At 34.3% G+C, this 26861-nt stretch overlaps 1 protein-coding gene across 3 annotated transcripts in view; it reads right to left on the reverse strand.

Moving 5' to 3' along the window:
• Positions 1 to 26861, reverse strand: part of RNGTT (RNA guanylyltransferase and 5'-phosphatase) — a gene marked incomplete at both ends in the record, with an annotated part of 279010 nt that overhangs the window by 160321 nt on the left and 91828 nt on the right. For all 3 annotated transcript variants that reach the window (XM_080700452.1, XM_080700451.1, XM_080700450.1), the window contains 3 exons: positions 18310 to 18474; positions 19123 to 19194; positions 22281 to 22416. In XM_080700452.1, the coding sequence (XP_080556578.1) occupies positions 18310 to 18474; positions 19123 to 19194; positions 22281 to 22416 (373 nt within the window). The remainder of the gene's footprint in view (positions 1 to 18309; positions 18475 to 19122; positions 19195 to 22280; positions 22417 to 26861) is intronic.

The following is a 26861-nucleotide window of genomic DNA, read 5'->3' on the forward strand; positions in this document are numbered from 1 at the left end:
ATCTGCACAAAAGGAAAGGAGATGTACAAAAACAAAATGAAAATAGAAACTTCAAAAAGTACTAAAGTGAATAAAAAAGTAACAATATACAGAAGAGGCAGAAAAGAAACTTGCTTGGAGACATGGATTTGTGACCATAAACTAGCTAAAACATAGGGATTATAGTCTAAAAATATGTTGACTGTGTTTTCTACAAACCCTCAGAGAATTTTTTTCATCTTTGTCTTTTATATTTTTCAAGCAGAGAATTTCACTACAAAAATAGCCAGTACACACCAGGCGTGGTGGTGTATGCTTATAATACCAGCATTTGGGAAGCTAAGACAGGAGGATCACCATTCGCGGACAGCTTCAGCTACTTAGTGAGGACCTTTGCAACTCAGTGAAACCCTGTTTCAAAATAAAGAATAAAAAATAGTGTTGGAGGGTATAGCTCGGAGGCAGAATGCCCCTGGGGTTCCTTCCTCAGTACCACAAAAAAAAAAAAAAAAAGCCAGTACAAAACAGTTTTTAAAATGCCCTATCTACTAAAGAACAGAGTTCTCTAATTACTTCAGATCATATATTGTTTCTCTTTCACAGATTTTTTTTAACAATAGCATATGTATCACCGATAGGGCCCCCCCAAAAATTTTTTTTGCATTTCACAGTCAGGTACCATCATGTTATCTAGAATCTAGCCAACTAACAGAAACTCTGGGAAAGTTCTGGGATTCAAATGTGTCTCCAAATTTTTGACTATGATGTGTGTTATATACTCCTTTTATCACTATCATATATTCTTGAAAACACTAAATTTACAGAAAGAAATGCTTTCCAAAGGCAATAACCAATTTTTAAGTAGATTTCACATACAAGAAAAAGTGTGATTCTCTTCCCAAACTGTGACTTCGTCTTCTCTGCCAGTTCATTCTCCAAAATCTATAATTTCTCTAAATTGAGGTCAGTTCAGATTTGAGTTTGAATATCTACATTTCCTTTCATCTGTAATTTCCTTGTCACACTTAGAAAAAGAAATTGCACCAGTGACTGCCAGAAGCTAAGTGCTGGGCCTGCGGGATAGGGAGTTAGTGTTTAATAAATTTCAGTTTTAAAAGATGAAAGAATTCTGAAAATGGAAGAGTAATGGTTATACAACAATGTGAATGTACTCAATACCATTGAATTATTTTCTTAAAAATGGTAAAACTTAAGCTGGGTTGTATACTTGGGAAGCTGAGACAAAGGGGTCACAGGTTTAAGACCAGCCTCAGCAAATCTATTTCAAAATAAAAAACAAGCTGGGCAAGGTGGAGCATGCCTATAAACCCTCTACTTGGGAGGCCGACAGAAGGATCACAGGTTAGAGCCAGTCTCAGCAACTTAGGCCTCTGCAACTTAGTGAGAGCCTGTTTCAAAATAAAAAATAGAACAGGACTAGGGTTATGGCTCAAAGGTAGAATTCCCCTGAGTTCAATCCCCAGTACCAAAATAAGTAATTAGTTAATTAATTAAAAATATGGCTGGGAGTATAGTAGAAAGGTAGACTGTCCAAAATTTCAATCCCCAGTACCAAGAAGAGAAAATTTAAAAAAAGAAAGTGTGGTTAAATGGCCTTCAGTACAGTTCAGAAACTCATATATTTCTCTGAAATTTGCTCAAAGATTTAAATGGCCTAGGTATCTAAGGAAGTTTTGGTGTTTGTTTGTTTGTTTGTTTGTTTGTTTGTTTGTGGTACTGGGAGTGGAACCCAGCCTTCTACCTGTGGGCTACACTCCCAGACTTATTTTATATTTTTACTTGAAAAGAGGGAGGGCCTCACGAAGATGCTAAGAGCTTCACTAAGTAGCTAAAGCTGGCTTCAAACACATGCGATCCTCCTGTCTCAGCCTCCCAAGTACTGGCATTACAAGCATGCGCTACTATGACTAGCCTAAGGAAAAAATTTGATTAAATAAAAATTCAATATGGATTCAGAGTATTGGTTTTATATAAATAAAGATAAAAATAAAACAAACTGCAAGCATCATAGTGTCAAAATATTTTCTTAAATTCTTGCTGAATTTTGGAAAGCAATGGTAAATCGAAGTTTTCTTTCCATATATGTCATATGTTCATCCTAGAGGGAAAAAATTTTGAATTCATGCTCATATTGAGTGATATATACATACATATTCAACTTTTTTCAAATATCCATAAACCAATAATGGGTAAAGCTTCAAAAAAGACAAAAAGTCATGACCTTGATACTTCTTGTACCATATGTTAAAAAAAAAAAAGTAACTTGCTAAACTCATTGCACAAACTACTCTGAACAATGATGCGATGAAAACCAAGTACCACAATCATTCCTAAGACAATCAAGACGGGCACAGGGCATAAGGCTGCCGTCCAGTACTCGGGAGCTGGTGACAGGAGGATCACATGTCTAATTGCTTTCTAGCAATGTAGTATGACTCTCAGCAACCTAGCAAGAGCCTGTTTTGAAACAGAAAGAACTGGGGAGTATAGCAAGGACTTAGAAGTAGAATGTATGAGTTCAATCCCCAGAACCACTAAAAAATAAATAAAACAAAATAAATCACACAAATAAAAAGAAAATTAAAAAGTATATTTCTAAATAATGTATAAATAAAAGGAAAAATTAAATGTTTTGAACTAAAAAAAAAACAAGAATAAAGTAATTAACATTTCAAAAATATAGCAAAAGCATACCATACAGGAAAAAGTTACTAAATGCTACTTAAAAAGAAAGATTAAATTAGTGACCTCATCTTCTACCATAAGAAAGGAGAATGCTAGCCAGGTGTGGTGGTGCTTGCTTATAATCCCAGTACCTGGGAGGCTGAGATAGAGTATCGATCGCAGGTTCGCGGCCAGCCTAAATTACTTAGTGAGATCCTGTTTCAAAAATAAAGAATAAAAAATAGGGCTGGGGGTGTGGCTCAAAGGTAGAATGCCCCTGGGTTCTATCCCCAGTACCACAACACAAAAAATAAAAAAAGGAGAATGCTAAAGAATTTAAGATTCACACATATAAGAAAGAGTCACATGGGGCCAACTAATATTCTCAACGATGATGACTTAACCCGTAACACTGAGACCTAGTCCTCACTCAAAAGGGTATAGTCTCATTTCAATAGATGGTAGACAAGTTGATGAAATACCTCACTGAAGCATCTCTGCAGTTTTTAAGATGAAAGTTACAGTCAGAAAGCAGTATGTCTGAACTTAAAACTTTACAGCAGGTGCAATAGCCAGGAATAAGTTTCCAAAGTGAAAGTGACTGAATCAAAAGAGAGCCACTGAGATGAAAACTTCAAAAGGAGAGAGGTCAAGATGATAAATAGGTCAAACCAAACATAAGTAAGGTGTACTCATCAAAGGTGAGGTGCAATCTTGGAAAGAAGAGGTCAAGCGTCCGAGAAAGGAGGAGTCACTAGGGAACATAAGAGTCTTGAGATATTTAGTTAAACTAGCATCACTTTAAAGGTAAGGATTTATTTGGTGGGGAGTCACATACCCGTTATCCTAATACTTAGGTTATTGAAACAGGAGAATTGCAAGTTCAAGGTCAACCTCAAAAACTTAGCAAGACTGTTTTAAAATAAAAAATAAAAATAGGGCTAGGAGTGTATCTAAGGAGTAGAATGCCCCTGGGTTCAGATCCCAGTACTACAAATGTATGTACATACATACATATATATCAGACATAATTTAAAACTTATTCTGGTAATATTTTTGTCTCTGATACTATACTCCAAAATAAAAGGTCTTACATTTTAAAATTACTTTGAATCTTTTTCACCTTTTCTATATGTAAATAAAACTTATGCATTATACTGGTATCCTCAGGTAATTTACAGCTCAATAAATATAAAATTTCATGCAGTATTCATTAAGTAGAAATTTTCTCACTGCTTAAAAATGCTAGAAACTAGCCGGGCATGGTGGCGAACGCTTGTAATCCCAGCACTTGGGAGGCTGAGAGAGGAGGATCACACAGGTTCGAAGCCAGCCTCAGCTACTTAATGAGGCTCTCAGCAACTTAGTGAGACCCTGTTTCCAAATAAAATATAAAAATAGGTCTGGGAGTATAGCCCAGAGGTAGAAAAGCCTCGGGGTTCCACCCCCAGTACCACCAAAAAAAAAAAAAAAAAAGAAAGAAAAAAAAAAGAAAAGAAAATGCTAGTATGCTAGAAACTAAGCAAGGGACACTGGGAACTCAAAAATAATAATAAAAGCCTTTAAAATATGCATAAATAGTCGCTTCATTTCAATTTGACAATACAAATATTTGCATGCAATGATGTAATTAGCTATTTTCATCAATCTACTGTCAGCAGTACAGTTTTATTTATATTACTCAGGTTGTTTGTTTGTTTTCTTTTTTGGGGGTGGTAATGGGGATTGAACTCAGGGGCATTCTAATCCCCAGCCAAAATACACACACACACACACACACACACACACACACACGATATATATGGCTGTGTGCATGTGTATACACACATATACATACACACATATATATGTATGTATACATACATATATACTTTTTTTTAAAATTTGTAAACAGGGTCTCGCTAAGTTGTTGAGAGCCTTGCTAAGTTGCTGGTGCTGGCTTCGAACTCATGATCCTCCTGTCTCTGCCTCCCAAGTACTCAGATTACAGGCATGCACCACCACACCTGAGCCCAAGATATTTTTTAAAAACACTTCTAACAAATAAAAGAATCTTAATTTAAAAATATTTAAGTTAAAAACCTGGAGGATATTTGAAGTGGACACTATGGTGAATTTTCCTAAGCTAGAACACATTCCTTTCCAGAATTATAATTTTCTTGATTACCTTACCTCTTGATAAAGTTAGAAGGTAATTGGACAAAAGGAAAAGCAGTAGATATAATATCAAATAGATCTCTCTTTTTTTTTTTTTTTTTTTTTTTGGTGGTACTGGGGTTCCTGGAAGCCCTTCAACCTCCAGGCTACACTCCCAGACCTATTTTTACATTTTCATTTTGGAAACAGGGTCTCCTAAGCCAGCGCGCATGGCTGGCTTCGAACCTGCGCGATCCTCCTGTCTCTGCCTCCCAAGCACAGGGATTACAAGCGTGCGCCACCACGCCCGGCCTAGATTTCTTTTTTAACAAACTATAGTAGCATTTGTGTGTGTGTGTGTGGGGGGGGGTGTCTGAGGATGGAACCCAGGGTCATTCGACCTCCAAACTACACCCCTTGCCCTATTTTTTATTCTTTATTTTGAAACAGGGTCTCACTGAGTTGCAGAGGGCCTCACTAAGTAGCTGAGGCTGTCTGCAAACCGTGATCGTCTGGTCTCAGCCTCCCGAATGCTGGGATCACAAGCGCGCACCACCACGCCTGGCTTCAATATTTTATAAATACTTACTTATAAAACTAAACTTTGCTTACTTATAAACATAATCTTATCACTTAAATACCATATGAAATATCCTACAGAAGGCATGCAACTTTCTGTGGACCAAAGATGGTGGAAACTGACAAAATTTATACTACATGACTGACTTTTACTTGATATTTTTATGTCTATGAATCAAGAATTACAAACCAAATCATTATAAATGCATAAGCAGAAAAATATAATGCACAAGGGCTTGAAATTAGAAATATAAGAAACAAAACAGAAACTGTGAAGTTACAAAGCACAGAATGGAACCTTTTAGAAATAATAACAAAAATGATAGCTTAAGACTAAAGTGAAGAAGAAAATGAATTTGCAATGTTATCAGGAATACAAATTGGTATTATCAATTCACTGTAGACTGTAATACACTAAAGGACTATTTATAAAAAAAAAAAAAAGAATAAGTATCTCCATGTTGCAGTTTTGGTCTATTCTATTTCCATCAACTATTTCTGAGCAGAAAGCTCACATGGCCTCAACTGATGACTAGAATAGTCAATATAATAAATACCTGTTAACCTCTTTAACATGCTTTCATTGTTTTCCTAAAAGCCAAGATTTAGTTTTTAACAATCTTTCCAAAATGGAAATTTGCACTTAAATGAATATTAATATTTATTATTTTTCAATCCCAAAGTCTAACTCTGGTTCAGGTTAAGATCATTCAGTGTATAACCTGAAAACTCCAGTAACTAGTAATCACTTTACAAAAGACATCCTTCTTGCTCGCCACAAAGTCAACATGATTATCTTATTTAGAAATTATTTCATTATCCCTTTTTTGCCAGTGATGCCTAAACAATTATTGTGCCATTATAATTAGCAAATTAAGCCGGGCGCGGTGGCACACACTTGTAATCCCCAAGCTTGGGAGGCGGAGACAGGAGGATCACATAGGTTTGAAGCCAGCCATGCTGGCTTAAGAGACCTTGTTTCTAAATAAAATATAAAATAAGTCTGGGAGTGTAGTCCAGAGGTAGAAGGGTTTCCAGGAACCCCAGTACCACACATGCAAAAAAAAAAAAAAAAAAAAAATTAGCAAATTAAAATATAAATACCTGAGTCAGGCATGATGGCACAAGCTTGTAATCCCAGTCCTTGGGAGGCTGAGACAAGACCTTTTATCAGAATAAAGGATAAAAAATAGGGCTGAGGGTATGGCTTAGAGGTAGAATGCCACTGGGTTCCACCCCCAGTACTACCAAAACTAAATAAAATATAAATAGCTTTAGAAATATTATATTTCATGGCTCTTTCATTAACCTACATTACTGCAATTAAAACTGGGCATCAAAATCCTGGTGAATCCCAATTAACTAGTTAGAAAAACTAACAAAAAATTTCTTTAGGTAATATAGTTTATCATTTCTCATTGTTCCTACTCTTATTTTTTTTTTTTTTAGCAAAAGTTCATTGTAATTCCAGAAAGATGTAGGTGACTCTTTTTTTTTTGGTGGTACTGGGATTCCTGGAGGACCTTCTACCTCTGGGCTACACTCCCAGACCTTTTTTTTTTTTTTTTTTTTTTTTTTGAAACAGGGTCTCTGAAGCCAGCAAGGCTGGCTTCAAACCTGCATGATCCTCCTGTCTCCGCCTCCCAAGCACAGGGATTACAAGTGTGCGCCACCACGCCCAGCTTGTAGGTGACTCTTATGGAATGAGTCATTTTATAATAAATCTTTTTTATGTGTGTGTGGTACTGGAGATTGAACCCAGGGAAATTCTATATCTGAGCTACACCCTCAGCCCTATTTTATTTTTTATTTTGAAGTGGGGTCTCACTACTTTGCAGAGGGCTTCCCTAAGCAGCTGAGGCTGGCCAAGAACCTGAGGTCATCTGTCTTAGCCTCCCAAGTACTTGGATTATAAGCATGTGCCAACACATCCTGTCTTATAAGTCTTTTAATAGAGATGTTTAAAGGCTTCTAAGGAAATAAAAAAGGAATTATATTTTCATCTATCATTCACAGATTTAGTCCAATATTTATTGAGTACTAATTATGTATCCATTTTCTTTAAATGATATGAAGAATAAGAGAAGTAATATAGAGATAAGACTGTCAAGTATTTTTCTATGCATTTTACACATATTAACTCATTTTATTCTACTAACAATCATATCAAGTGGGTACTATTATTATTCACATTTAAAATTCATTTTTTCCCCTGAGCAACATTTCCTAAATACATCAGGTAAAGGTAAAAACTTGGCAAAGGTCACAAAGCATTCAACTGAGACCCCAATTTCATTCTGGCTCTGAGTCCACGTTCTTCACCAATATTCTGAACTGGAATGTCAGAAGGCCAGAAGCTTTCTAATCTCTAGTCTAAGTTACTACTCCTTCAACATACGCTCATAGTACCATGTTTCGCTCTATCACAAACTTTTCCCATGGGTCTAATTACCAAAGTTATCTGTAGGTTTTTGAAGTCAAGAACCATATTGTACATTCATTATATCTTCAGACTCTATCAGAATAAATAAGATTTCACTTCAACAATGTGTGCTAAATAAATATAAAATATAAAGTCTACAAAGCATAGGAATCTATAAAAACAAGCCAAAAGATGTGTTATAACCAGAGGTTATAGATTAGGTAGAAATTATATGAAATGTATTAGCCAAATAGGTTGTGTAAAATAAAAACATAAAAAAGAGTGAGAGTGCCAGGCATGGTGGTGCACACTTGTGATACCAACCCTTGGGAGGCTGACACAGGAGGATCACGCAGGTTCGAAGCCAGCCTCAGCTGATTTATGAGACCCTGTTTCCAAATAAAATATAAAATGTCTGGGAGTATAGCCCGGAGGTAGAAGGCCCCTGGGTTTCATTCCCAGTACCACAAAAAAAAAAAAAAAAAAAAAAAATAGGGCTGGGGTATAGCTCAGAGGTAGAACACCCATGGGTTCAATCCCTAGTACTGCAACAACAAATAAATATGTATGTATATCTATGTGTGCATATGTATGTGAGTGTGTGTGTGTGTGTGTGTGTGTGTGTGTGTGCATATTACACACTTCCTTATTTCATCTCTGAAAACAAAACATATCTTTGGTACTCAAACCTGGGATCCTCATGTTTTAGCCTCCCAAGTACTATGATTGCAGGCATGTGCTACTTTCCCTGTACAAGACATATCTTAAAATAATGACATATCATAGTTTAACTGTCAGCGGTTTATATTATTCTGTGGTGCACAAGACAAGGGTATGGTCTTCCAATTGATTACACTTTATTTGGTAAAATGATATATATAAAACCTGGTTCTATATGACCAGTTCTCTGATAATCTTCTTAAATTTCATAACTTAAAGTTGCAGAAAAAATTATGTGCCAAAATCACATCTTTGATTTACATTTTGTTTTCATGTATTTGTTATCAGAAAGTTAATCCTTACATAAGTTACTTGAACCTCTGAGTCTGAGGACTTCTCTGAAGTGATTTTTTTTTTTCTTTTGTGGTACGGGGGGTTGAACCCAGGGACTTTCTACCTATGGGATATACTCCCAGACCTATATTTTATACTTTATTTGGAAACAGGGTCTCACTGAGTTGTCAAGAGCCTCACTAAGTAGCTGAGGCTGGCTTCGAACCTATGCAATACTCCTGTCTCAGCCTCCCTAGCTCTAGGATTACAAGTGTGTGCCCCACGCCCGGCTTCACTGAAGTGATTTCTAAAAGTATTTTCATGAATAAATAAAAACACACCTAATTAATTAGGTAATAGGATTATGCTACTTATCAGAGGTTGTGAATCTGAAACTCCACATCAAGTCTTTCATTGCCTTACATGTACCATGGGAAGCTACCAGCATGGACTAAATATTCTATAATGTATTAGAAATAATACTGTAAGAACTAGAAAAAAATATAAAAGTCCAAAAATAAATTTCGCTAGAAACATTATAAATTATTTGTAAATTTTACTGCAATCTTTCAACAACACACAAGTGTCCAGATTCTACTTTTGGTAAACTCAGTCTGCTTGGGGTATAAAAATTACTAGGTAAATATAATACAAATTAAAAAAAAAACATAACCCTGATTTTTTTTTATCCACTCTAAAAGTTTGTATTTTCTAAATCACGATTGCTTAAAGCCTGTTCTCATTTATGTTTCAACTACTGAGTTGGAGAGCAGGGGGGACAATGACAAAACATACTGCAGAGCCTAAGAAAGTCCTAAGTCATCAAATACCTACTGTTCCAACAATATGATGAAGGTAATAGTGAATTCTTTAATTTAAAAAGTTAAGATGAAGCCGGGCGTGGTGGCGCACGCTTGTAATCCCAATACTTGGGAGGCTGAGACAGGAGGCTCACACAGGTTCAAAGCCAGCCTCAGCTACTTCGTGAAGTTCTCAGCAACTTACTGAGACCCTGTTTCCAAATAAAATATAAAGTAGGTCAGGGGTGTAACCCAGAGGTAGAAAGCCCCTGGGTTCCATCCCCAGAACCACAAAAAATAAAGTTAAGATGCACTATAAAAATAACTTTTGAATGCATATGCTAGAAAGAAGTACCCTCCATTATTTCAACAATGACCAATAGGTTGAATTTATTTTTATGCAAACAAAACATTATTATTATTAAATAACAATATTATTAATGAAAGGCTATTATTCAACTGCAGTATTTTCACTTTAAAATTCTAATAAACCTAAGTTGTTCAGCCTTAATACCAAAGTATCCTCTCACCATGTTAAGAGTTACTCACAAAAGCGTATGGGTTACTGAACAGTCATATGATATGTAAATCCTGTGCCTTTGTTGACCTGCAGCAAATTCCCAACTGCAGTTTTTAGAACAATTGATCATATATTTAAACAAAGCAACTACCTGTTAACCATTAAAGAGGCCAATAATCATTTTTTCTTCTGAATAAATTAATAGGTATCTCCTGAATATGAAATGTAAAATAACTATAAATTACTACATTTAGCAGGCATATACAATTTCTACATTTCTGATCATGGCTTTTATAGAAATGTTTAAAATACATTTGACACTAGATATAACAATTCCTTCATGTTTCAATGAACAAAATTTACTACCTCAAAAGAAATTTTCAGGTACAATAAATCTTCAGGCTCACTACACAAAAGCAATTAAGAATTCTCTTTATTATGCATGACTGGGATTTTTTTAATTTGCTTCTAAAATGGTAAATAAGTCTGAAAAGATCTATCAGGCAATATCCAGTATTAATAATGGATAACATATTAATAATGCAGAGCTGAACACCACAAATATAATACATAGTTACGTTCATTTTATCTTGTAACTGCCCCCAAATGAAAATGCAGCTTGACCATTATAGCTATAATTATGTGAAAAAATTAGGCATAATCATTAAAGATCTTCACATTTAAGAAACAATTCTGCTCTTCATCCAGTTACATTAATATACTCTCAAATATTCTTTTTCTTTTACTATGGTACAAAAAACTGATAAAGTCACAGAACATTTGCATAAAAACAACAAGATTTATGGCTACTTTTTATAAACTACTAGTCTTGAACAACCATTTAGGAACTATAAATTTATATTCAATAATAAAATAAAGAAATGCAGTGGAATACTCCAGGGGAATAAACTGAGTGCCAGATGAAGTACACAAAAACAGAGAAGATCTAAATTTACTACCTAACAAAGTATGTATGTAATAAATGAACATACAAAAAATTATTTTCAACTAGATGTATAAATGCCCAGGAAAATTTTATTATTCTTTCACTGAATAAAGTAAGCACTCTACTTTTGAAAAAAAAATAAACAAATTATTTTTTGTAGTTTTTCTTCCCCTTTCCCCTTTCATACTGGAGGTATTCTACCTCAGACCCACACCCCCACAGCCCTATTTTATTTTTTATTTTGAAACAGGGTCTTACTAAATTGCTGAGGCTGGCCTAGAACCTGCAATCCTCCCATCTCAGATTCCCAAGTACAGGGATTACAAGAGTATGCCAACATGCCTGCATTATAAATTATAATAAAAATATTTTCCATGGCCACAAAGAAAAGTTTTGCTGCTAAGAACTTGCAAGAGATTATTTAGTTTTCTTTTTACTTTTTTTTTTTTTTTTTTTTTTTTTTTTGCAGTACGGAGGATGGAACCCAGGGGCATTCTACCTCCAAGCTATACACCCAGCCCTATTTTTTTATTCTTTATTTTGAAACTGAGTTGCTTTACTTCTCCCTGAGTTGCAAAGGGCCTCACTACTTAGTAGCTGAGACTGTGCTCAAACCACGATCCTCCCATCTCAGCCTCCTAAACACTGGAATTAGAAATGTGCACCAACATGCACAGCTTTTTCCTTTTTCTAAATTTAATTTTATTTTTAATTTTTATTCAAACATTTGCTGATCTAACCCTCACAAGTGACTTCCTTGAACCCACAAGGCCAGGGCTCCATTCCACCCCCTCTCAGCACAAAAGTATCTTGATGGACTTTCTTCATCCCCAGTCACTTTGGCTTGACATGTGTCAGAAAGTTAAAAAAAAAAAAAAAAGGAGGGGGGATTGTGTCAGTATTGGAAAATTGCTTCAGCAAAATATATGAAGCAGTCAGAGTCTGGGTGCTGTGCAGGCATTCGGGCAGGGAGTGGCAGCAGCTGTAACACTATAACACTGCAGAGCTCCCCTCTCTCTCTGCCCTTTGTTCTAATGACTAACCTATAGTAAGAATGTAAAGGAAATTAAGGCCTTTAGTCTTAAAAGTCCTAGAGACTATTGAAGCATTTAGCCCTAAAAACATGTAGAGGCAATCAGTGCCTCCATTTACTTCCACTCCTTTGTGATCCAGCAAAGGGTATAGGAAAACTAAACTCCATGTGCTGCCTCAAAGCACCCATAGTTGATGAGCAACCAATACTGCCAAATACAATAGAGGCAGAAACAAGATAGATTACTGGCTCCTGCATCTAGTAAGTGCACTGTCCAAAGGCAAAGAGGCACTACCTGGCAAAAAAAAAATAAGTTACTTGCCCATTGCCTTGGTAACATTCATAAGAACATACCTATATAAAAATCTATTTAAAGGCCAGGGATAGAGAGGGCGGCAGAGTTCCACACTGAGGCTCTCCAGTGTGCCCCAGGCACCCCAAGCACACTGCTTTGCTTCTCTTCCCTTTTCTATTTCCTCCTGATTTTGTAATAAAGAACTGTTAAAGCTGAAAAAAAATAATTTCCTAATACCTTTCAAAATATATTCTTTGCATATTTTTTCCTTTCTCTTTATTTTCTCCTTGCATATGATTTGATTGGATCATGAGGATTCACAACTGACTGACTATTCCTAAGGGAAAAGTACAGAGCTCAGACAATCAGAAAATTAATTAAGACAACTTACTATGTCAACAGAAACAGAGCTTTACAAGTGGGAAACAATCCATGATCAGTTTTAGTCACATTAAAGTTATCAAGAAGAGAATGAATTATTATGGCCAAATGGGCAAAAACATAAAAAGGCAATTAGACATGCAATAAACAAGTCAGTTTTACTGCTGCTTTATAAATGTCTACCATTTCAGAGAGGTCTATCTAGGTATGTATGTACATTTATGACCACTATGTCATGAAAATTTAAGTTATATGTAAAAAGCAGATTCTTACACTAAACAAGTAATAAAAGAGCTTTCTAACCTAATATACTGTCTGCCAGAAGTAGAAGTAGTGGTGCATGCCTTTAATCCCAACATTTGATAGGCTGAGTCAGAAGAATCACAGGACAGCCTCAGCAAGTACTGAGACTCTTATCAACCTAGCAAGACGCTGTTTTCAAATAAGAAATAAAACCAAGCTGGGGGTGTAGCTCAAAGGTAGAATGCCTCTGGGATCAATTCTTAGCACCACAATAAATAAATACATAAATAAATAAATAAATAAATAAATAAATAGTTCTGATAGAAACTGTCCAAAACATCTACTGAAATACATATGTAAAACAGGTTAAAAATTTTAAACCTCTAATTGAGACAAAAAGTCAATAAGCAAACAAAACTTCAAGCTTGATAGATCTATAGCAAAAAGCAAGATTCTACTAGAGAGTTTTCATCTATAGACCCTAGAGGTCCTTGAGGTCCTTTAAGCTAGATGAGGTAAATACTATAAAGTATTCATAATGCAACAAAATAATCTGCTCTTTGATTCTCATTCTTTCATACATGTACAGCATTCTTCAAAGGCTACATAATATATAGCACAAAAGGCTAAATGAAAAATCTAAGAATACAGCTAACTTCAAATAAACCAAATATTTTTTAATTTGCAAAAGGGTGAAGCAATGACATTCTCAGCACTGTTATGTTTTGCTTTAGAATATATAACTTTTTCACAAGAGTATTCCTTCTATTAATATACTGTTATTGGTTTTAAATAAATACATATTTCAGGTTTTAATTTCTACTATAATAAGTATCATTATATATAACTCATATAAGCAAAAGGGCTTTGGAGACCTTAATAATTGCTGTGAATCCTGAAACCAAAAAGTAAAAAATGCTGTTCTAAAACAATCTAAGTCTACGCTGGGCGTGGTGGCGTACGCTTGTAATCCCCGCGCTTGGGAGGCAGAGACAGGAAGATCGTGCAGGTTTGAAGCCAGCCGTGCTGGCTTAAGAGACCCTGTTTCCAAATAAAAATATAGAAAAATGGGTCTGGGAGTGTAGCCCAGAGGTAGAAGGGCTTCCAGAAACCCCAGTACCACCAAAAAAAAAAAAAAAAAAAAGATTGTCAAGTTTAAAAGAAAAAGACAAAACAAAGTAAGGAATAGTATATAAAGAATCACCTCTAGGTTAAAGGGGGTAAAAAAAATTAATTTTCTTGTATATGTTTAAAGAAATTCTGAAGCCGGGCGTGGTGGCACACGCTTGTAATCCCCACGCTTGGGAGGCGGAGACAGGAGGATCGCACATGTTCGAAGCCAGCCGCGCTGGCTTAAGAGACCCTGTTTCCAAATAAAAATATATATAGAAAATAGGCCTGGGAGTGTATCCCAGAGGTAGAATGGCTTCCAGGAACCCCAGTACCACCAAAAAAAGAAAAGAAAAGAAAGAAAGAAATTCTGAATAAATACACTAAAATCTAAGCAATGGTTACTTTTCTCAAATAGCAAAGAGTGGATAAAAGCAGGTTCAAATGAACTTTTGCTGCATATTTTAAATTTTAACTATATTTAATCTATTCAAATAATTTTTAATTGGCCTTCAAACTGAAAATGGAAATAGAATTATAATTTGAAAAACTGCTTATTACTGTTTTGAATGCTGTATTCTAACTTTGTATATTAAAGTTAAAAAACAAACAGCTCATTATCCCTTCACTGTCTGAAGTATCAAAGACAAAAGAAGTTGTTCCATGAGTTATATTAATAAAGTACCAAGTAATGTCAAGACTTAAAAGATATAGAGAAATGAAATTCTATTACTTTCTCCAAAAATAATATCACCAACTGTAACTACTATCCCGTAACTGATGCTGCTGAGAATTTTAGACCAACTATGCTGCAAAACTATCTTCCTTTTGTATTTATGATCTAAGAGAGTTAACCAAAAGTAGGTATTCAATTCTGTGGAGAAATAATAAAAAGAGGAGAAAAAGAAAAGAAAAAGAAATTAGGAGATGAACCAATGACTCATAAACAAGAACAAAATTACCTCATTTGCAAGAAGATGGAATGACCTGGCTGGCGAACATTATGTTAAATGAGATTAGCCAATCACAGAAAATGAAGGGGCATGTGTTTTCTCTCATATACATATGATAGAGAGTAATTGGGATACAAGAGAGACTCCAGATAATGGAGGAGAAATCTCAGTGTATCCAATGAGGAAATCTAACGGTAGGGGAGAAGACTGAGGTTCATTATTGGAAATACTACCATCGACTCTGGGTATACATGTGAAAACACCAATGTCAATCTCAGTGCTCTGTATTGGGAGGAAGAGAAATAGGGGAGGGAGAGCACCCTCAATAAGTGCTGTGTACATGTATGTCATTGTCAGCATGATTTAAATTATGATGTAAAACTATAATGTCCCAATAAAAGCACACAAAAAATACAATGGATCAAAGCAAAGTGTAAGATATAAAAACACTGTAAGTCAGTCTCTTAAATATTAAAGATAAACATATATAATCCTGTTATATAAATATCAAAAATTAATATTAATGTCCATATCTTATTTTTGCTTCCTGAAGACTTTCACTGTCCTATCAGTACAATATTCAAAACTCTCATTAAACCATAAAATTGCTGACATCGCATTATGGTATTTGCCTTTTTAGGTAAGGCATTAGTGGTAGAAGCATCTAAGAGATCTGTCATATGCTGATGGTGTGGATGGTGTGAAAGATACAGCAAAAAGACAATATTCTGCCTCTGGTTTTAAATCAACCATTGTAAAACTTTACATTTGGTTTACCAATATGTCAAATAATATAAAATATGTTTTTCTGCAATTGTTGAAAAAACATGTTTCTAAGAAAACAGATGAATAAAGAGTTTAAATTACATTTGAAAAAAATAAGAAAAGTTTGAAAAAATAAGAAATTAGGGGATAGAGTCAAGGGATCATAAATAGCCAAATACATAAGAGAAACAAAGAGAACATACTATATGTAATTTGTATTTAAAAAAAAAAAAAGATCCCAACAAAAACACTAATGAGAAATGGAAATGTCTGAGGAAACAACTAGTCAATCTATAGTGTATATAAACTACTTGAACAGATGAAACTCTAAGATATATTTTCTTTTAAATGTTGACATGGTAAATATTCTAATAAACCAAACTGTGCAACAGTAATAATAGTAGTGACAGTAAAAATGATAGGAGAATTAGAAAGATGGGAAAATGAAACAAAATAAATTAGTATGTTCATGTGAGACCTCTAGAAACAAAGAAGAGATAATGAGCAGAAGAAACTACAAGATGCTTTAAGAGACTATGCATATGAGACAACTCCATGATGTAATGAAAAGCTAAATATACAGCATCCAAATAGACCTACGGACAAAATCATAATGATATCAGAAGTTACTATAAAAGAACACTTTAGAGATGAAGGGCTTTCTTTAAAAAAAGAAAACTCAGAAATGTAAAAAATATTTGGCCAAATTTAATTACATAAAAGTTGAACTATTAGCCAGGTATGGTGGCTCATGCCTGTAATCCCAGTACTTGAGATGCTGAAACAGGAGTACAGGTTCAAGGACAGCCTCAGCAACTTAGCAAGACTGTTTTAAAATAAAAAATAAAATACAGTTGCAATATAGCTCATAGGTATAATGCCTTTGGTTCAATCCTAGGTACCACCTCCCCCCCCCCAAAAAAAAAGCTGAATTTTTCATTTATGGAAAACATTATACTAAAATGTAAATGTATAAAGACAAAATGTATTTAAAAATTTATACACTAGAAATAACTACTTAGCATTTATTGGGTACTTCCTACTTGTTGGATACTTTTCAAAGGGATTGATATTAAATATAACAAACTTTACAACTTCGAATTATAGATGAATTTTCTTTTTTTTTTGTTTGTTTGTTTGTTTGTTTGTTTTGGTGGTACTGAGGTTCCTGGAAGCCCTTTTACCTCCGGGCTAGGATAGAGCATGTTCAAAGCCAGCCTCAGCTGCTTAGTGAGACCCTGTTTCCAAATAAAGTATAAAAAAGGTCTGGGAGTATAGCCCAAAGGTAGAAAAGCCTCTAGGTTCTACCCCCAGTACCACTGGAAAAAAAAAAATTTTTTTTAAATATATATATAAACTGAAGGCTTTCCTTTTTTATTTTTGTTTTGACACATAAAGTGTATTAGAACAAATATTCTGGGATTGTTGTATTTTCACTTAAGAGTATAGCTTAGAGATATTTTCATGTCTGTGCACTGAGATGTGCCACATTACTTTTTACTGCTCATGGTATTAACAGCATAGATGTATCATTCATTATTCTATTAATGATAGACTTTCAGATTATTCTCTTTTGCTATTAACAAGGTGTTTGCTTGTTTGGGTGAATACATTGATAACTACCAAACTGCCTTCCAAATAAAGCCATTCTGTCTCTAGCTGATGAAGGCAGAGGTATTCTAATGTGAAAGTGAGGGAGAGTTTTAGAGTTGGGAGCTGGGGTGTTTCCTTGCTCTGTTTCTTACTGGCTTTGGGATTTTTTTTTTTTTTTCCCTGATACTTAAAACTCTTCTGGTCAAAGTTTAGCCGGGCGTGGTTGCGCACTCTTGTAATCCCCGCGCTTGGGAGGTAGAGACAGGAGGATTGTACGTATATTTACATACACATTTTTTTTTTTTAAATGACATACACCAAATGCTTTTTATCCTCAAGAGAAAAAGGAGACTTAAAATTAAATTACTTTCTTGCCGGGTGTGGTGGCACACGCTTATAATCCCTGCACTTGAAAGGTGGAGACAGGAGGATTACACAAGTTTGAAGCCAGCCTTGCTGGCTTAAAAGACCCTGTTTCCAAATAAAAATATAAAATAGGTCTGAGAGTGTAGCCTGGAGGTAAAAGGGCTTCCAGGAATCCCAGTACCACCAAAAAAATAAAAAATAAAATAAAATAAAATTACTTTCTCTCTAAGTGAATTTTAAATTATTAACAGCTTTTTTAAAGAACCTGATATGGAACAATGGCATGAATCAAAAGTTCTTTTAAGAAACAGGAAAGCAATGTAGATTAGGTTTCCATTGCTAAGAATATTACTGAAAAGGAAAAGACTGAGAATCAGCAAGTTTGGTGGGAAAGTGCTATATCAATTCAAGTAATTTTAGTAAAGCCCAACAAACGGGCAAAAATGTCATTCACATTCATCTCACAACCAAATTATGACTTATGAATTAGAAAACAAAGAATAAACTTACTTTTCTTGAAGTAAATATATCAAAAAACGGCTTATTTCTGACACCAAATGGTTCCTGTGTTTTGTCAATGAGCCCAGTCTTCATTTTTTCATGTCGAGGAGTTATAATTTCTCGTTCTATACACTGTAGACGAATATTAAAATCACAATCTCCAACTGGTTGGGCCTGAATGAAACAGACAAATTTTTTTAACTTTCAACCTTATCAAATCTTTTATTTACCATAAAACTTAGACACTTTAATTCCAAAATTCTTAAATGTTTTCAGTCTGGTATGAGTACTAAATGATTATGCAATTTGAATAATGTACATGTAATGGAATGATTATACCTTTTCATAGAAGCACATTATTTGGGTTTTTGTATTTACAGAAGTTATCTTGTTCTGCCTGAATAATTTAGACATTCATATTGCAATTAAAAATGAACAGGAAAACAGATTCTTAGTTAATCTAAACTCATAAACGAATAGAGAATAAAACTTCTAACTTTTATATCTATTTTGTATTATATTTGGGGGGATTTTATATTTTATCTTTGTTTCTTGTTTGTATTCATGAATAACAATTGTGTTATCCATGTTACACATTTAATACCTCATAATCAGTTCCCTTTTGTTGGTTTTTTAAATTTTTTTTTCTAAGTAACAGAAATAAAACCTGTGGGCTTTTTTATTAAACAAAAAAGATATACAATGAGTAATCTGAGTTACAATTTTTTCTTGCTATCTCTAAACAGTAGCAAATATATTTATTTGTTAAAAATCTATAATTTTCAGTGATATCTTATAAAATGTTTTATAAATTATACTTACATTGAACTTAATTATGTCATATATCAAATATCTAGGAACAGCCTGTCCATTTACTTTGTCAATAATCATTTCCTTAAAAAAGAAAAGAAGTTTTTCATTCTTTAATAGCAATTTCTTTACTCTGAAATATAGCATACATAAATCATACACATACAACATAAAATTTTCTGAGTGTACATAGTTACCCAGACCAAATCAAAAAATTGTCAACACATCAAAAATTCTCATTATGTATTTATTACATAATAAAAGTCAGGTGATAGTATCTCTATTATATTTTATGTTTGAATTACTACTATGCTATAGTTTTTTTAATGTCTAAATTATCAGGCAACATTTAACGATAAAGAGACTATAAATTTTAAATTCTAAAAATCAGGGTTAGCTGAGTGTGATGGCCCAGACTTGTTGTCCCAGTACTTGGGAAGCTGAGACAGATGCATCACAGGTTCATAGCCAGCACCAGCTACTTAGTGAGGCCCTCTGCAACTTAGTGAGACCCTGTTTTAAAATAAAGAATAAAAAATGGGTCTAGGAGTGTAGCTGAGAAGTAAAATGCCCCTTGGCTCCATCCTCAGTACCGCAAAATAAATAAAATAATGAATTACTTAATAAAATTTCAACAATGACCATGCATATTCTTTATCTTGAAAAAACAGTTCAAAGAGACATACAAATTTTTTAAGATTCTCCCTATTGAATAATTTACTGCTAACTCCTTTAGCATCAGTAATTTGACTGCATTTCACTGACTTGTTTCAACTGGAATAATGTGATATTTCTAAACTCCTATTTTCCACATTTTGTGGTTCAAGGAACATAATTTAGCAGGGCCAACCAAAGCCCCGGTGCTCACATCTGACAACCAGGCAATTAGGTGGTTTCAGTTATTCTTGGATTTAAAATTTTACAAAATAATTTGCAAATGAAAATATAAAAAAACAGGAAATTACAGTGGACTGTATTAATTAGCTAGCTAAAAAAACAGATATGGCAACTATAATTCTGGCCCAAGTAAACTGACATCATTAATCATATTGCTATTTTAAACCCTCACATGAATCTATTATGCTAATGGAGCGGTGAAAATAAATAATATTACTAAGGTAAATCTGTAGATGGTTAAACATCTCTCTTCTTTTCCTTTCTTTTTTGGTTGTACTGGGGATTGAACCCAGGGCATACTACCTCCAAGCTACAACCTCAGTCCTATTTTTTATTCTTTATTTGGAAACAAGGGCTCACTAAGTCGCAAAATGCCTCATTAACTCAGGCTGGCCATGAACCTGCAACCCTCCTGTCTCAGCCTCCCAAGTTTTAGGATTACAAGCACCACTATGCCTGGTATTAAACATCTAATTTTTAAGTATTATTTCCTTCTTGGAATGCCCTCAGCCCATGTCAAACATTTTCTATGGCAATCTTTCCATTTCTAATGCTAACTCCTACATCTTTGGCTTATCTCCTAAGATGTAATTTATTTGCTTATTTTAAATACCTCTTTTGGGGTTTTGTTTGATTTAAGTCTCTTCCATCACTACCAATCATTCTATAGCATCCACCCAATTAGGTAAAAAGTCTCAAGGGGGAGACCTTCTCCTAACCTTCCAAGCAATACCTGCTCTCTTGACACAGTCACTTGAACATAAGAATCTATGCTCTGATTTGCTATTATTAATATGAATGTCACAGGAACAGATACAAGACTGACCAAACTACATAGTGAAAAGTGGGGGATGACAGTCATTAAATTGGTAATTTAGTTGTTCCAACATTAGGAGTCCCAGTGCTTTAACCAGTATTTTTATAATGTTACATATGTTAATAATATATATATATATTTTTAATTTTTTTGGCGGTATTGGGGATGGAACCCAGGGGCATTCTACCTCCGAGCTATATGCCCAGCCCTACTTTTTATTGTTTATTTTGAAAGAGGGCCTAAGTAGCTAAGGCTGACCTCAAACCTGTGATTGTTTTGTCTAAGCCTCCAGGGATTACAAGCATGTGCCACCACACCCAGCTATTTTACTTTAAATTTTATTTAAGTGAGCCAATATTTTTATAATTGAGGAGGGAAAAACTCTTTGAATGGGATAAAATATTTTAATTAAGCAAGTTTATAATTATTAAAAACAGATTTTCTATGCCAGGCATGGTGGCACATGCCTATAATCCCAGTATTTGGGAGGCTAAGACAGGAAGATCACAGGTTCACAGCCAGCCTCAACTTAGTGAGTACCCTTTTCTTTTTCTTTTTTTTTTTTTCTTTTTTTTTTTTTTTTTTTTTTTTGGTGGTACTGGGGATGGAACACAGGGGCCTTCTTCCTCCAGACTACACTCTCTGACCTATTTTATATTTTATTTGGAAAGAGGGTCTCTTAAGCTAAGGCTGGCTTCGAACCTGCACGATCCTCCTGCCTCCTGTCTCAGCCTCCCAAGCAGCCCAGCGCCACCACACCTGGCTAGTGAGTACATTTTTCAAAATAAAGAAATAAGAAAATAGGGCTAGGGGTGTGACTCAGAGGTAGAATGCCCCTAAATTCAATCACCAGTACAACAACAACAAAAAAAGATTTTTTAGGAACTGAAAATTTTTACCAGCTTTGAATATTCAAGTGTGAAAGTAACATTAGTTGTCTTTTAAAGGCATGATGCTCTTTAAAGAATGACTATCACTTCTTGTAGCTAAAGAGCCAAAAAAAATGTGATGCATAGAATTACATAACTAAAATTCAATTAACAAGTAATACAAAAAACTAGTATTTTTCAATAACTAATTGATTAATCTTGCTCACTATTCTCATACCAAATGACAATGATCAACACAGAATATATTTAGAATCACTATCATAAATAGTCATCTTAATAGTCTTAAATATTAAAGCTATTGACATTTAATCTATTTAAGATATCACTTGCCATATCTTCAGCAATATTCTCCACTAATAGCAACATCTCAAAATCCTATTTAGGCTCAAAGATTAAATTGGCAGATCCCTCTTTAAAAGGATATCAATTGAATGTAAGAAATAAAATTAAATATCCAAATAAAAATTAGATTCAATTCTAAATTTATCAGTAAAATATATACTTACTTAGGAAAAGAAAAACAGCAGTGTTTAAATTTGTACATACATAAAATAAGTATGACGTACCCCATCCAAGAGAGTGTTTGATAAATGCATACGAAGATCTTTACGAAATGGAAATTCCAAATTTGAAACATGAAACACTGAATTGTCTCTATCAATCATAAAAACTTCATTTGTGCCATCAATCAACATCATATAACTGTAAATAAAACATTAAACATGCGATATTAAAAACAATGTCAAGATACAGTTGTAAGAAGTTAACAAACTGGTTTTTCTAAAACTTAGAATATTTTTGTGGAATAATGTTCATTAGAGTCTCTGTCACATGAATTAAAATACAAGTAACAATTTGTCAAACTTTTTTCATTTCCTGTAGAAAACAGAGTATAGGGGAATCAAAGTTTTTTATGGAGACTATATGATTCTAGAAAAAAACACTATTAGAAAGAATATTTCTTAAGTTTTTATCAAATCTGTGTGTGTGTGTGTGTGTGTGTGTGTGTGTGTGTGTGCGTGTGTGTGTGTCTGTGTGGTACTGGGGTTCCTGGAAGCCCTTCTACCTCCAGGCTACACTCCCAGACCTATTTTATATTTTTATTTTGAAACAGGGTTTCTTAAGCCAGCGCGGCTGGCTTCAAACCTGCACAATTCTCCTGTCTCCTCCTCCCAAGCGCGGGGATTACAAGCGTGCATCGCCACGCCCAGCAACACTCAAATCTTACCTTACAAAACATACATACACACATGTGTAATTGCATTTTAGAGTTCAACAGCTATATGAATTGCATATTTCTCTATCCACTTTCAAGCACAAAAAAGTAAGTGATTTGCAAATAAGCCACACCTCAAACTATCCAATGCTCTACCACACAAGTTAACAAAACAACTAACTCTTCTTTGAATCATTATCATGATATAACCAAATATAATTTCATATACAATTTTCTTCTCATTCATGAATATAAGATTAAAATATTTTGAAATACAAGCCACAATAAGTTTCATGATTCTCCATTGGCAGGTCATAAAAAATGGAGTTTTATTTCATACCATATAAAGTCCAGATAGGTGCGAGTTGACAAAATCAGACTAAGAGGCTACGCTAGGAAATGAACAATGGCAAGACCTGGGGTGAAAATGAAGGCCTGAGCTAGACACTGAGGCTCTCAAACACTGAAAAAAAAGGACAGCAAAAATGAGGATTAGGAGGTTAAAAGCCATGCAACTCAAAGAAACAGAATCATTTTGTTAGACTGTTTTGATTTGGTGTTAAATGAATGAAATAACAATCTGGATAACCACTGAAAATGAAGAACGCTGACCAGACCTTTCACCCTCATCCCCACAAGGCGTATGAGATATGCCAAAAAACCAGCAACAACTACAGGGTGGAGCTGGATCAAGTGAAGATCAGAAGAGAGAAGAAATAGTAAATAAAGAGATAGCAGCTCGTATATTATGTGGAGACTAGAACAATAGGGGATAATTTGTTTCCCATAAACAAATGTTTTAAAGAGCAACTTATACATGTTTAGGATAGGTGAAAAGAAAAGGAATGCTAATTAAGGTGATGAAGTATGCAAATGACAGGGCAAAGAACAAGACCAAAGAGGACTTATCTTTTTGGGTTAGCATGTAGTACTAAAATAATCCCAGCAGGCCCTGGGGAGGGAATTAATTGCTCAGGCCCTTGCTATATATTGAAATAGCTACAGTCTGACAGGGAGTGTGGAGACTCACATTTCACTGGGAAAAATAAAATCAGACCCAGCCCAGACAGAATGTGCAGCCTAGAGACTTTTAAACCAAATGCCAGAACAGCAAGCTCACAAGCAAATGAGAATACTTAAGAGATCAAGGCCCTCTTTGCATGTTCGTTAATAATAGCAATTCCTAATGGGTAGGGAGAATCTAGGGTCATTGGAAGTAGTAAGCAGTACTCTGGATTGTGTTTCAAAATGAACTTAAACCAACATAAAAAAAGGTTAAAAAAAAAAAAAAAGCAAATCTTACATTGCCTAAAAAATGGTATAATCCATCATGTTGTTTAAGGACTGGGCCAGTATTTTACAAAGCTTAATATTCAGGAAGAAAGTATTTCATGGCAAAATAAGTTAGGAAAACATTGTGCTTTTCTCTTAGAAAAATCAAAATATATGTTTATTTGAAAATAAGTCTGTTTATCTTATTTTATTGAGTCCATTGTTTCTTAAACTTAATCTTGATACCTGTTAATATTGAACATAATTAATGTCCTAGATTTACAGTTTGAGTAAAGCTGACTTAATGCTAATAAAGTTTAAAGTTCAAGGGGAAAATGGTTTGCCTCTTCTGAACATATGATGACAGAAATTATGTTTCTCTTTTCATTAGCTGCCCAGAGCTCAGAATTACATTTAATATTCAAATAAAATAAATATTAAATCCCTTAATATACACTTACTTGATAACACTTACTTGAAATATAGATGGTAGATATATCAGACCTTTTTCTTTTACTTCAAGGAGAGTAGCAGTTAAAAAGAAGTACTATCTATATACACATGTGCATCAACAGATTTAAAAGACCAAGGAAGAAAGGGCTTTAGAGGAAAGAATTACTACAAAGGAATACTCATGGGAAACACAGCTTACATCTGCAGAGAGAGCAGAGCAATTATTTAGCAGATGGTACTTAGGGATTCTCATACACATACAAATTTTTAGACTTTGGAACAAATTGCTGGGCTATGAATTTTTGTTTGAATTCCAATCATTCCAAATGGTATTTTCTTTTGTTATGTGATACTTACAAAAAGTTATAAGCTATTTCATGTTAAGAAAGGAGGGTGAAGAATGTGGAAATATATCTACATCACTCCAAAGCCTCTGAAACAGCCAGATTATTTTAAAAAGAAGCAACTATCTCATACACTGCCAGATACTGGCTTAGTATATAACTACGGCTCTACTTTCAAAGAATATGAATCACTAGTACAAATTTAATAATCAGAATTTACCATAGGTGTTTTCTTATTAAAAGACAAAATGTAGGAGGGGGAGCACGATAGGTTCTAGAGGGAAACACACGAATTGACGTGTGCATATATCAATGTATCACTTTCAATCTCACTACGATGTATAATTACAGTGCACCAGTAAGACAAAATTTAACTCAGTATAAATTTCATCAAATTAGAAAACACTGACTCAACTTTCATATTAAAGTGTATATACTCAAACTATGTAGATACAGAAGAGTCAAAAATAAAAACCACTTTATTATAAATGCAGGTTTTCTGGCTTGACTATAAGCAATCTTTCAATCTTTCCTGTTATTGAGACATAAGGCACATAAATAAAACTCTAAAATATATATTAATAAAACTTAGGAAGTGCATAAATAAAGAAGAGAACTGAGAGAAAATACTGGAAACTAATAGCACCTCAGAGTCTTAATTCACAACCCTATCAGAAGTCTGAAAAGTAAAATGGTGTTTGAACATCTTCATATACTTTTACCAATGCAGACCCAACTTTGGCAATCAATTGCACTTCTAAAAATTTATCTTACACTCTAAAAACAGAGATCACATGGATTTTGTTCTTTCTTACAGACCAGAAGCTTTGCATAGACTATCTGAACAAATACAAAAGCACTCAATAAATACTTGTTAAGCAAGAATACACGTACAAGGAAGTTCATCGCAGTATTTCATAACCATGAAAAGTGAAAACTCAAATATTCGCCACTAAGCAAACAAGTTAAATAGCTTAAATAAATACTACATATCCATGTAAAAAGCATACTATTCAAGCATCTTTAAAACAATGATTAAAATAGTAATATGAAAAGAGATTCACAATGTATTAGGTGAAAAAAAGCCAGTCAAAATATTACATAAAGGTAGACAGAAAACCTTACACCAAAATATTAAGAGCCATAATCTCTATGCAGTGAAATTACCAATAGTATTTGCTTGCCTCATTATACTTTTCTGTATTTTCAGGAATTTTAGAATACACAGGAATTGCTTTTATTTTAATTTTAAAGCAAAGAGAAAGGGGAAGAGACAAAAAGAAATATAGTCTACTCAGACCTGAAAAGATATTTTCCCTTTGAAAGTAGCATAAAATAAGATGCTAAATTTTATTATTCATACTCTAGTAACTTCTAAACAGCAAGTATTTCTCCTTCAGCATAGAGCCTTCATACAAGTAGTTTTGATAGGCAATACAAACAGAAGAGTGTATCACTAAAATTGATATAGTTTACCACCACCCTTACCTATTTTTTTTAATTATTTATCTCTTAAAATGTTTAATCAAGCCAGGCGTGGTGGTGCAAGCTTGTAATCCCAGTGCTTGGGAGGCTGAAACAGGAGGACCGCACAGGTTCTAAGCCAGCCTCAGCTACTGAGTGAGGCTCTCAGCAACTTAGTGAGACCCTTTTTCAAAATAAAATATAAAATAGGTCTGGGAGTAAAGCCTAGAGGTAGAAAAGCCCCTGGGTTCCACCCCCAGTACCACACACACACACACACACACACACACACACACACACGTTTAATCAACTCATTTTAAAAACCATATATACTGAAGGACCAACCAAGAGACAGGCATGGTGCTACATGAATCCTCCTTTTCTTTTTTCTTTTTTTC

This window comes from Muscardinus avellanarius, assembly GCF_963383645.1.
Source record: "Muscardinus avellanarius genome assembly, chromosome: 8".
Classification (NCBI taxonomy): Eukaryota; Metazoa; Chordata; class Mammalia; order Rodentia; family Gliridae; genus Muscardinus; species Muscardinus avellanarius.